Genomic DNA, 13,648 nt, shown 5'->3' on the forward strand with positions numbered 1-13,648 from the left:
TGATAGTATTCAAATTTTACGAAGGATAAAATGAGAATAGCAAACTTCAATTAAATTGCTAAGAGGGACCAAAAAAAAAAAGTTTACTATTAAAAAACATTTTTTTAACATCCGTTTTGTTCTACATATTCTAAAAATTAAAACTATTTTTATAAGACAAAATATTTTGAACTAAGTAAACATCATTTAAACAGGACATTTAAAATTTAATTAACAATAGGAATTACCAGGGATCTCAATACAGCTAATCAACTGCTAAATGTTTATTTTTATCAAAATTTAACTATAATTCACATTCAAAATTTACATTTTGATTTACATTCAAATCAAAATTATGAATGGCAAGATTAAAAAAATGGGGAGGGGGGGAGTTCAAGTGGCTAACTAACACCTTAAGATGTATATTAAGATCTATTTTTCTTTTGTACTAATAGCAGTATCTATGGACACATTTACAAAATGTGGAATGATTTTAGGAGTATCGATTTGACACATTTAATTAGATTTATGCTATTTTGCGTATAATTACTTGTACGTATACATTTCTAACACAGAATCATTATACAGTAGACTTGCTGGAAAATCGATAGAATGCATGTTGTGGACAAGGTACAGAAATGACATTTCATTTTTTAAAGCAAAATATACCAGTATGTATTTTTTATTGAATGATTAAGAAAACTGATCTCAAAAAAAAAAAAAAAAAACGATTCTATTCATTCCTTAGATTAGTGGGCAGATAGGTGATGTTTAATGTCAAAAAAAAAAGAAAGAAAGAAAAGAATTTCAGTCTTTTTACATTATCTGCTTTGAGTGGACCCTTTGTGTAAATATTGTAAGTCCGAACAGAATAGAAATGGTGGTACCACACTCATCATTCATGGTTTAATAGATATTTAATCTTCATTAAGCCATGAAAATAGTAACAATGATTTAGTAAATAAAGATGAATTTAAAAAAATAAACAAATAAAAAAAAAGATGAATGTACAATAAATAAACAAATGAATAAAAAAATATAAAATACATAAACATTAAATAAGGGCAATTCCATTGTGTCGGACGTAAAAAAATGAAGAAAATTTTCTCAGTTTTAATTCCACTTACCAAATATAAACTGTTCCAAAATGATCAAATTTATTTACAAGATACTTACTACATCCCACAGAGTAAAAATCATGTTAGTTTTTCACAATAGATCCCTAAAGTATAAATTAAAAAAATATAAAGAGTTGGTGTCGGACGTAAACACACAAATAGTAAAATTGATGGTTCACTTAAAAATTTATTAAAAGTCTGTGAATTGGCTTACATTTTAATTTTAAAAACAGCATAATTATAAAATATACTCATTATTGAAGCATATTTCAGTTTTCAAATGATATCATAAGGAATAAAATTATTTAAAAAATATTTTTAGCTTGGTGTCGGACGTAAGTTGTTCATATTGGACGTAAACTATTGCTCTTAAATGTAAATACATAACAATGATTACAGTTATAAATATATAATATAGGTTACATATACTGAAACAAAATTCATGAAATAAATTCAAAAATAGGGTTGATTGGGGAAGTGGGACACTGGGGTAAGTGGTTCACCCCCTAAAACTGAAATATGTATATAGTTTTTATACTTTTTTACATTGATCATGTCATTTTTCATCACAGTGATTAGTTTTGAATATAATTGGGTTATGTGGAATTTTTTTTCTAGGTCAGTTGACTTAGTCAAAAAAAAAAAAAAAATCTGAAAATTTTGTTTTGGCGAGTTTAAGCAGAATTTTTCAAAGTGTTTCCCGGTTAGCATATATTTTTTATGATCATTAAACATTCATGTACAGTTTAACTTACAGGGATGAGAGTGGTCAGAGAGCAAAAAGGAGGAAATCCAAAAAAATTTCGTAAAAATGATGATATCCTAAACTGCATCAAAATAGAACCTAGAAGCCATGATATTCGAAAATCCAATATAAAATGGCAAATTTACCAGTTTTAAAGGTAATACATATTTAATTAAGTATAAGTAATAATTTTGTACAGTTTGCTGCATTGTACAATTTCTTGCAAGTGTGTTTATAAATCTAAATTTCGAAAAAGAGGCAAATTCTAACCCCTGAGTTACTGAATAAAGGGTTGGGGGAGTCAGAGGTTAATCTTGGCTGCATCACACTATAGTGTCAACTTTTCATATTTTTTTAGAGAAAAATACATTTTTTTCATTAAAAACATTTGAGTTTATAGTGTTAAACGAGTGAGAACATAAATTTTAAAATTAGGTCTGTTTGTAAAGTAAAAATTTACAACGGAGAGAAAAATTCAAAATTTCTTTATGTGGTAGAACATACTTTTCATAGTGAGAATTGAAAATTAATAAATATATATGTATATAAACGATTGGTTATCTTTTTCCTTGCAATGGAATCCAAAATTCATCTTTAAAAACTTCCTAATACGATTTCTGAATCAAAAGAACAACTTGCAGCCGCCTCATTTAATCATGAAATCTCAAAACTTTTCACAGGCTGTAAAGCCTAAACGGTTTGAGATTCCCCATAAATATTTTTTACACTTTCTTAAATACACAAAAAAAGTAACCATGTCAAGTTTCAATAAAATTCGAGACTATGGGGGGCTATGCCACATTTTTTGATTGACTTTTGAATTTTTTCTAAAATAAATTAAAGAAATAAAAAAAAATTGAAATCATGAATAAAATAAGCAGATATAAGGTAGCATATAGTGAAAAACCACCCAACATTAAAAATAATTGAAATACTTGCAGGATGCAAAATGATTGAAATCTCAAACGAGGCACGCAAATTTCGGCGCAGCACGAGTTTGACATCGTTGGCATGATTCCAAAACATACGTTTTTAGCAGATATCGCGGAGGATGAAGATTCGAAGGAGAAAAATAGAAAAAATAAGAAATCGGGGACCGAAAATTTGAAAATAATCATATTTTTTTCCGATTTTTGAGAAAAATAAGGCTTGAAAGAGGCAAAAAAAGGAGGAAAGGTTCTCAAAAGTAAACAGAAAAAGCCGGAATTCCGGCAAATGCCGGAAAAATCTCATTTCTGAACTTAGAGTGCATACAGCAATTAGAATTTTTGAATAAAATATTGTTCAAAACTGTTTTAGAGGAGGAGCCCCACTTATCCCGTAAAATTTCACTAGAAGAGGTCCCAACACTATGGGTAAGTAGTTCCCCCATAACAGTGAGTATATGAAAATCAAAAGCAACTCTCTGATGTAACATTTGTATTAATGAAATACAAGACAACTATGATGACTTAGTAGGAATTGATAGTTCAGCTACAAAAGCTGGGATTAGTTATTTGTGAAACTTAACTGATAGAAAACCATCAAGATTTATATGGATTGAATGTTGATAATGGTTCTTCCTTAGCCAACTACACATAGACGTAGTCATTTAGTGTTTCCAATTTCAATTTCCAATCATAGTTTTGGCAAATTTGCCAAAATTGAACTTAATCAACTGTATTACATTCATTCAACACACCTTTTCTCAAGAGGGGTCCTACTTACCCCTAGCAACCCTAAATGTTATACAGTAAATTCACTAAGTTGTTTCTTATGCATGTTTCACTTTAACTTTGAAATCAAAGGCAAAAAAAGGAGAAACACAGTTGAAAACATATGACGTTTAAAGGAATGTAACAGTGTCGGACGTAAAAAATTTTTTACGTCCGAAGCTTAGATTTTAGTAAAAAATATTCACTTGTTACAAAATAAAAATATGTTATATCAATGAGATTGAAAATCTTACTTTGTACCCAAAAATACATGTATGTAGTTTTAAAATTATTGGCTCAGCATAATTAACTGCACATTTTGGTGTCGAACCTAAAACACTTAATGTACCCCACAGGAATTCTTTTACAAATCAAAATGAATTATATTTTTGCCACATCACCAGCAACACATTGTATCTTTAAATGGTGATTTATCTCAATTCATAATATTAGTATTTTTTGGGACAAACAGAATTTCTTTGAGAGTCACCAAATATGGTTTAAAAATACTTTAACCTCCTGAAACTTATTTATAACTGAAGTGAACAAGTTTTAGACAGGCATTTCAAAATATACAACTTTTTACCTTTAAAGTGACACCTCATTTGTTTAGAAATCTTAATTTTAAAATTTGACCATCTGGTTGACCTTATCAACTGGTTGACCTTATCCATAAGCACATCTTCTGCACAGGATGCTATCTTTTTGAGACAGCAGACCACAAAGTCGGGATCCTGTCGAGGGCCACTTTGAGTAAGGTTCTGTGAAAAGCATAAAAGTGTACAACATATTTAGCGCAGCATTTGGACATAAAATGTATCTTAAAATGGAGTAGCTAATTAAATCACTTAACTCAGATAAAGATAATGAAAAAAAAAAAAAAAGAAATATTAATGCAAAAAAGGGCTAAGTTGGAAAACAACAGGTATGACTAAGGTGACCATATGTTCCGCTTAAACATGACTCCCATGGTCCCTGGACATGTTCAAATGCATCGTTCTCCGAGGTGACAATACGGAAATTTGAATGCTTCAACTGAAGGTCATTTGTACAGCAATTTAAGCCTTTTCAAGGTGATAATTTAATCATGAATAATAATTGAATTTATTTTAAGGTTCTTCGGCCCTCGTACACCTGTGCACGCAGGTTGAAATTTTGCTTTGTGGAAAAGGGTATCTATATGATTTTTACTGTATTTAAATTAATGCTCTGTTATTGAATTAAAAAAAGGTTAGAATGCACAAAATCAATGGGAGAGACTGGCATAAAATTAGACGGTACATATAGTATGTAGCAAGAATAAAATGCAATACTACAATAGCACTGTACAGTAGACACAGTAATTATATTCGACGCACTTTTTAGTTGTTCAAGCATATCGACATTTTTTAAATTGCTTTAGTTGTCGGAAACTTCTTATTTTTACTTCCATTTTAAAAATTTAGATAAACAGCCGCTTATGTGGAATTATGTTTCATCAACTTCATATTTAAAATGAAAAAGATGCGGAGTGACGATTTGTAAATCAACAAAGCGATGTTTCGACTAGTACAGTGCGGGGTACTTTTGCTTTCAGTGATGGTCAAGGGAAAGTCCATTTACGAAACTGATATTTAGTACCCAATAAAAAAGGTGATACCTAAGCCTTGTGATTCCCTTCCGAAAACTTTCGTGTTGCGGGATGAGGAATTCGCGTGAGCTCCGAAATTTGTTACTCGAGAAAAGTTCATTATTTATCCATTTCGCGTAAGTCGAATCACATTGGAGCGAGAGTCCACTGCAGTTTAAAATTGCACATTGAAGTAAAATAAGCATTCTTAGTTATGTTTCATATTTCGTATATTTATTAATATTTGATTATAAACACTGGTACCATTCGGGATATTTTTCCTATTTCTTTATTTTCTTTTTTACTGATGGAGTGTTGATATATCAGCTAAATAAAAGTGAGTTAAATATTGTCAGTTTTGAGGTCATTCAGTAAAATTGAAAACTGCTCTTACTTCATTTCATCAGCAGCGTAAGAAAGGAGATGGTGTCCAGGTCCGGATCCCTAGCTTGAAGTTCAAAATCAATTAACTAGTTCCTGCAAAATATAAACTCCTATAAAATTAACTCCTATAATGAAAATTAATGTTTTTCTCTTTTAAAAGATGTTTTTCATCATCTAAATCAATTTTATGTAAATATAGCATGTATGCCTACATAACATTTTTTAATCAAATTATGACTGCATTTATTTACATTTTCTTTGCACTTCTTGAATGAAATATTCACTGTCAGGAAAGGATTAAAAACTTGAAGGTTGAATTCCTTCAACTTTTTCAATCCTATCTTGCAACGAATTTTTGTAAAAATCGTAGAAAATGTTTGGAATGACAAAGTGGCTCAATAAAGAAATGAAAGAATAAATAATTCTTTTTATATTCCATGTTCAAATGAGCCACTTTATTAATCTAAACCACTTTTTGAATATTTTTGTTCAATCCTCAAACGGTGTATATGTGTATGCTTTTATTTATTTATTTTTTTAAAAGTAGCGAAGTAGCGACTACTTTTCAAAAGTAGTTTGTAGCTGCTACATTTTGAAAAAAGTAGTTGTAGTTGAAGTTAACTACATTTGTAATAAAGTAGTTGTAGTTCTCTCTACGAAAAAAAAGTAGTTTTTCCAACCACTGTTCAAACCATGAGTCTACAAACAGGCACACACTTACTATAAGCAAAGCTCTAAATATAATACAGCTAAGCCTAAGCGAACCTTTAAATGCATTACTAAAGTCAAAATAATGAAGGTTATACAAATATTTTACAGTCTAAATTATCTACGTTTGTGATATTTAAAATATGGAAACATAAAGTAATAATAGTAACATCAGGTACATCAAAATATTACAAACCTTTGGATTGCAGCTTTAAATTCTGCGCTTCGCCGCGGAAAGTAAATAAAGATGAAGACCGGTGAGTAACTTCATTTCACTTCGTTAGTTGAACTGAAATACGGTGAAATCCGTAATTTCGAGCGGTTGCACCAAGATTTCGAGCCATCATCGCTTCTGAAAAATTTTAGTTGAACCTCTTTTTCGCGATATTTGTACAAGTGCACTATAAATTGGTTCAAAATAGTACGGATATTTTTTACAGTGATGTTACGGTTCCACGTTATGATAATTTCGTATCTCGCCAATTGGCTTGTGCCCATGTTACGGTTCCACGTTATGATAATTTCGCAATTTCCTCGTCCATCTTATGATAATTTTGTTCTTAAAATTGGAATAGAAAAAGAACCACATGGAATTTTCGAAAAATCGCTTCGAGGCGCACACCTTCATGCTACAAACTAGCTTTGTGCCAAACTTCATGAAAATCGTCCAAACGGTCTAGGTGCTATGTGCGTCACAGACATCCAGACAGAGAGACTTTCAGCTTTATTATTAGTAAAGATTCTAAAAATTATGCTGCAAATGTAATGGAAACCCTCCAAAGCAGCCATCCCCACTGAATGGGCAAAATTTTACGGAATGGAGGGGTGGCCGCTCAGAGAAGTTTCTCTGTATTAGTAATCTTAACCACTAATTTACTCGATTTTTACTCGATGCATTCTTTAACCTATAGATATAATAAGCATACAACAAAAGGAAAAATTTCACAAATTCTTCCTAAAATATCTGAAAAAAAAATATTTTTGTTCAAAATCAAGAGAATGCTTACAAGACTCAAGAGTAGGGCTGAAATAGATTTGAAGTATATTGTCCTAGCATAATATTATTTTTAACAAAAAAGAAACATAATAGCAATTTTTAGCAACTGGAATGTAATTTTTCGGTGGCCATTTTCAACGCAATGGTTGCCTGTTGCTTTAAAATTTTTGCGATTTTTTACTGTATGTAAACCAATACAAACCTATCAAATTTACTAATTTGATTAGTTCTCTGTATTGGACACAAAAACTTTGAAATGTTTAAATCTAATTTTGTACAACATTAGTAATTTGGTGAAGGGTATTTAAACAACCAATTCATTTATTTAAAACAGCTGTCAAACTTTATGTATTTTTCAGCTGTGTATGTACATGTACAAAGTCTGATGAAACCTGAACCCCCCTCTCCCCTCTTGGTCGCCCTTGTGACTAAGAAAAATAGGACCTGGAGGGTCTTAAGTTTTTAGAACAAAAATCTTTCAGAAACCATGTTCCACTAAATTTTCTATAAACACTGAGAAATAATTTGTCAAGCTCTTCAAATAATTTCCTGTCACCTAGGTTTTTAGTTTTTTTCAACCCTTGTATATGTATATACTAGCAGTACCCGCACAGCGATGACTGTGCTAAAAATTTAATGGAAGTCCGTTGAATAAAAAAAATTGACACCCCCTCCCCCCTCTGATGTGAAATGATCGTTTTTCTTTGTATAAAATGCGAACACTGGACCTTTTCTAAAAAACAAAAAACTATTTAAGTTTCTTTGGAATTTAAAACTTTTCGTCAAATCATTAAATGAGATTTACAGTTGCTTTAAAATTCTATTTAGCGAGTGAAGAGGTTTTTACTGCAATTTAAAATACTTCACCAAATAAACAAAAAATAATTCCGCAGCTCTATTGTTTATCGCCAAACTTGTCCAGCAACCACGCTATCATAATCCATCCGTCTAACGAAAAAAATACATCCCGTGGAACATTCAAAAATCATGGCCAGGAAAAAAGAAGAAAATGTCGTACATTTCACTCGGATAAAAACAAATCAATAGTTTCTTTTCTTTAAAAAAAAAAAAAAAAAAAAAAAAACAATGAATTACATTAACGGTTGCCTTAAAACAATAATCCTAGACTGAACTGTTCAGCGCCTAACGTGCCAAGCGACCACGCTACCGGAACCCATCCCTTTTGCGAGTGAAGCGGATGTTTTTTCTTTAGAAGTAATAAATGTTTCGCCAAACAAACAAAAAGGCATAAAATCACATTGCCAGTAGCTTTCAAAACTTTATATTTTAAGAGCTGCGTTGCCCGGCTTTTCCCGGCCTACCTTGAGAACAAAAATTGTGTCAAGGGACATATATTCAACAATAAATTAAAAGAATAACTTAACTTAAAGAATAACTTAAATAAAAGAAAAAAAACACCATGCAAAATTACCCTTCCTAACAATGACGACAGATATTAAAATACTTTTACAAAATTAAAATGCGAAAGATGGATTTTAAAAGTGTTACCACGGAAACATGAAATAAAATAAGTTTAAGAAATCAGATGCAAAATAAACAGTGGATTCAAAAAGCGTAACCATTGAAACGCGAAAATAAAATGGTTGACAACCTGAATCAAAATGACATATTTCGAAATTGATTTTAAAACTCTTGTAACTTTTTTTCCTTTGAAGATAGAAGCTAATTTTTTCGACCAAAGGTTGAGAGAGATCTGGATTAAAAAATCTCGCTTTTTCCAATGCTGTCAAAAAGAAAACTGTGGGACAATTCCTTCACTTTTTATTGATAGATTTAATGAAGCAAGTAGTGCCTAAATTTCAGCTAAGCCTAAAAAAGTTCGAGCTAAAAACGCAAATTACTCCCGTCGTAAGAGCATTGAAAAAAATCGTTTAAAACTCAGAAAATTCTACCCTTTTTAACGATATGTAATATTAATATGTGCAAGTAATTTTCACCCCTTTAATAGCCAATAATAGGCAATTTATGTGAAATTTAGGCCTAAATTTGAATAAAAAAAGAACTATTTATCGGATTATTTTGAATTATAGCCTATGTTACTCAGTAAGAAAGCACCTTTCATATAGTGAAAGAATTTTTCAAATAGGTGCAGTGGTTCCGGGGATTACCTCGAACATATAAACACACAAAAATCCGCCCCCTCTCTTTATAATATTAGTAAAGATTAATTTTCTGTTATTGGTTCCTAAACATCCTAAAGAGATTTAAAATTGTATCCTTCCTTTATATAGTTCCACTTTATTTATGCATAGATTATTAATATGTACTCATTCTGTATTGTAAAAATTAGTTCAGTTTTGAAAAATGAATGTATTGTTTTATGATTAGCGTTTTTGTATCAAGCACTCCATAATTTTTGAAGCTGGATGGCAATTGTTTCAAAAGTTTTGAAATATTTTGTAGTGTAGATGCTTTATATACTGCAGAGCTAATACATATATAGCTGTCAAAAAATTTAGAATTTTACCTTCCTTACATTGCAATTTTCATGGAGTGCTACATTTGGTATATTTCTGTTTTGCTAATCATTGGTACGTATAAAAGGACCTCTTATTCTTTTATTTTTTTCAAAATTAAACTTTTTGTTATTTGTTATTTCTAAACTCAGTTTTGGTACATAAAGAATAATTAACCAGAAAATGTACTCTAAAACTGATTTTTCTGATTAACGTAAATGTGATTCTTACCAGGATACTAATAATATGTGTTTAATCATGACAGTTAGCCATGAGTCTCACAAGATTGGAATCTTCAGTCATAAACAGTTTTAAAGAATGAACTATGTTATGAACTTTTTTACTGCTGTAGAAAACATTTTAAAGTTTATTCTCAATTTTAAAGGGATCACTGCCAGCTCAAAATCCACTCCCTGTTGAAGAGGCTATAGATGATGTCCAGGAATCTCATTACTGTGATATTTGTCAACGAATCTTCGTAGGAAGACGCATATGGGATAGTAAGTTTTTTTATATTGTTTCTGAGGGGCTGTTCATAAATGATGTCACACTTTGTTTTATTAAATTTGACCCCCTCCCTGTATCACAAAGTGTCACACTTTTTCTTATCCCCCCCCATTTGTCACATGTTATGCTGTTTTCCATAAGCATATTGTTATAAAAAATTGTATTGTGTGACACTTCTTGTTACCCCCTCCTTGTCACAAACTCACAATTTCATGAAATTTGCCCTCTCCCCTTAAAGTAGGACATCATTTACGGACTGCTCTTAATGGGCAATTTCATTGTAACAAATGCCTCAATGGTTGCACATAACATCCTACAAAGATTCCAAATATCTTAAATCCTTATTTCGTTGCATGAAGTTTATAAAAAACCTGGACTTGACTTCACCACTATATGATGCAGTTAAATTTTAAAGTGTTCCTAATATAATACTTAAATATTTTTTTGTCTCAGTGTTAGAGGTATCTTATGAGATAGAGCCGTTACTGAGCAAAATAAGTTATTTAAATGTTGTACATGGAAATATTCAATATTAACTTGCATTCTGTAGTAGTAGGAAGTCCAAAAGCTTAATGGTAGCGATCTGTGCTTCCAGGCTGCAGATCCAGGTTGAGCACGGTCAACTTGCCCTTTCATCCCTTCAGTGGGTTGATGAAATGAGTAAGGAGCGTGCTTGGGAACTAAACACTGGGGTGTTGGTTGGTCACCAAGCTGGAATATCTGCCTTGCACTCTAGAACCCTCGCTGTCGTAAACTGAGATTAGCACTTAAAGACATAACCCTCAAAGAGCCTCTGTTCCTGTCACTTGGTAACCAACCAGGTGGGAGCACCTCGGGAGAGCATTGATATTAACACAACATGCCTTGGCCCCCCTGGGCTGTTGTACCACTGAGTATAGTTTATATAGTAGTAGAGTTCATTTTCTTAGTATATTTCTTTTTATGAATCAATAAATTTATCCACTGTGCAACAGTGGATAAATTTATTGAAATGGAGTTGTCCTGATATGTTAATTTTTCTAAGTATGTATTTTTAAATCAATATCTTATTTATTGTTAAATAGGTTAATCTTTCTGATCTTGTTGCAAAATATTTGTGTGGGGGTGATGATTTTAAATTGTGGCTACAAAATCTGGCTCACCCTACATATTTGATTTCTAATAGGTGTGACTTTTTTTATTGTAATTTTGATGCTTAAAAAAAACAGGTTTATTATTTTTTTTTTTTATAATAGTTGAAACTTAGTTTATAATGTCGTTCAAGAGCCAGGAATATTTTTGAGAACTTATTCATACAACTTTTTGTAGCAGAGTTTCCGCTAGGTTCGCATTTTTCCCCAAATGCAAAAACACTCTAAATTATGAAAATAAAGCAAGGTATTTTCGCTTTCGTGCTCAAAAAAAAAAAAAAAGTACTACCCGACTATCCGAGAGAGAAAGCAAGCATGGCAATATTCAAATTCATCTTATATATAAATCTTAGCTGACAAGTTTAAACTATCATTAAGTTCAGCAATACTTTGTTTTAATAGGCATTATGTTTCCTGCCAATAATTATATTATTGGAGTTTTAAAAATCAAACTTATGTCCTCTCAATGCTAAGTATGATTCTAAATTTTTTTATTTTAAATTTTAAAGAAATATTAGCTACTGAACATTTATTTATTCAAAGATGTCATGGATGAGTTTTTAATTTTGCTTTCAACTGAGATGAAACACATAGAGTAGTTAGTGAAAAAGATATATAAACGTATTCAATAATTTTCCGCATTTTAGCATTTTGCCAAAGCCGTTTCCCCAATTTTAGCTTTTTTGCTAAAGAATGTTTTAACTTAGCTTAAGCCCTGTTTTATAGATGATTATCATTAGTTTATGGGTCTAGAGTTTCTTGGCGCTAGAATAGAGTTTTTACTACAAGCATGGTTACTGAACCAATTTTCAACTTCATTTGGTGGAGTACAGCCTGAATCCCCATAGATTAACTGTTCACTTGATGTAGAAATAACTTGTTAGTACAAAATCTTATTCACTGAACCCCCCCCCCCTGAAAACTGGATAAGGTTAATGCTCCAAATTCATATGCTACTCTTTGCTTGTTAAACATCTCATTGTTTATTTTGGTTCATTATCACCTTGCTAGTTGCAAAAAAGAGTTTTATTCTTGATGGCAGGCTCTAGTAGTTCTGCCGCTCTGAGCGATACTGACAAGTGCGGCCCTCAACTCTCATTGAATAATAATAATAATAATATAAAATAATAATATGTTACTGAATAGAAAAAATTAAAGTGAGTTTCTAGTTCAATTCCAAACTGGGTTTTGCATATCCAAGCCCTGGTACACATTTTAAATTATCTTTTTTAACATTAAAGTAATCATTGTAACAGAAAGTAATATTTTTAAAAAAACTTTTAAATCACGCAATTTGCCGCCTCTCAAATTAAATTGAATTTCTAGTCAAATTCCGTACGATTGCTTTGCATGTCAAGCACTGGTACACACTCTAAATTATTTTTTTTTCTTTTAACACTGAAGTAGTTAATCTTATGGTACTGAAACAGATATTCATACTTAAAACAAAAATAGAACCAACTTTGAAATTTGCTGCCCATAAAATCCGCTGCCCCAGGAGCTGAGCCTGATTCTTGATTTCTAGCAGTGAATCTCATGGAAATCGTAAATCACGTGTCATTTACTTCTTGATTACTAAGGATCTGAAATAAGATCTGTCCTTTTAATCTGTGTATTGACTTATACTTTATGGGGGGAAATAAGAATTGTTTGGACAGTGTCCACCTCCCCCATCTTTTAATTAGTAAATCATAGTTTTTATACATGTAAAGATCATTGTTCTGAGATATTGTTTTTTACATGATTGTTTTCTCCTGTGTTCACTTTTAGTTCACTTGAAATCTAAAAAGCATGTCAAAATGAAGGCAAGGTTGAAAAAAATGAAATCTGATGAAGAGAAGAAAGACACTGTTTCATCACTGTAAAGAAAGATGGTCAGAAAATGTAACCTACATTTGTTGCCTGTATATAAGATGAAATATTTATAATAAATTTATAAAGGTAACCTTTCTATTTTTAATCCGTATTTAAATTTCATACAGTAAATTGAATGTTTATATTTCTGTATCTCCTTAAACAACTTCTATTTACCTCAGAACTGTGCAAATTTTTGTTCAAGTATGTATAAGCATAGAAGTGTCTTATGAGTCACTAATTGTCAGTCACATCATGAGATGTGGATTAGGGAAATACCCAATGGGTAGGTAAATATCTTTTGGGTATTTACCCAGGTATTTACCAGAAAGCTGGGTAAATACCCCAAAAACCGGGTATTTTGCAAAAAAAAAATGTGAAAGGTAAATAGTTGATTTGTTCTTTTAATTCTAAATATGGAAAAGTAGGTAAATTTAATGCATATA

General features: G+C 31.2%; 1 protein-coding gene across 1 annotated transcript in view; it reads left to right on the forward strand.

Annotated features, from left to right (window-relative positions):
- The window catches only part of LOC129219912 (tRNA dimethylallyltransferase-like), a 53,513-nt gene extending 40,139 nt beyond the window's left edge, over positions 1-13,374 (forward strand). The window contains exons 10-11 of the mRNA XM_054854228.1: positions 10,097-10,211; positions 13,119-13,374. Coding sequence (XP_054710203.1) covers positions 10,097-10,211; positions 13,119-13,213 — 210 coding nt within the window. The 3' untranslated portion in view covers positions 13,214-13,374. The remainder of the gene's footprint in view (positions 1-10,096; positions 10,212-13,118) is intronic.
- The last annotated feature ends 274 nt before the right edge of the window (positions 13,375-13,648 follow it).

The sequence above is a fragment of the Uloborus diversus genome, chromosome 4 (genome assembly GCF_026930045.1).
Source record: "Uloborus diversus isolate 005 chromosome 4, Udiv.v.3.1, whole genome shotgun sequence".
Lineage (NCBI taxonomy): Eukaryota > Metazoa > Arthropoda > Arachnida > Araneae > Uloboridae > Uloborus > Uloborus diversus.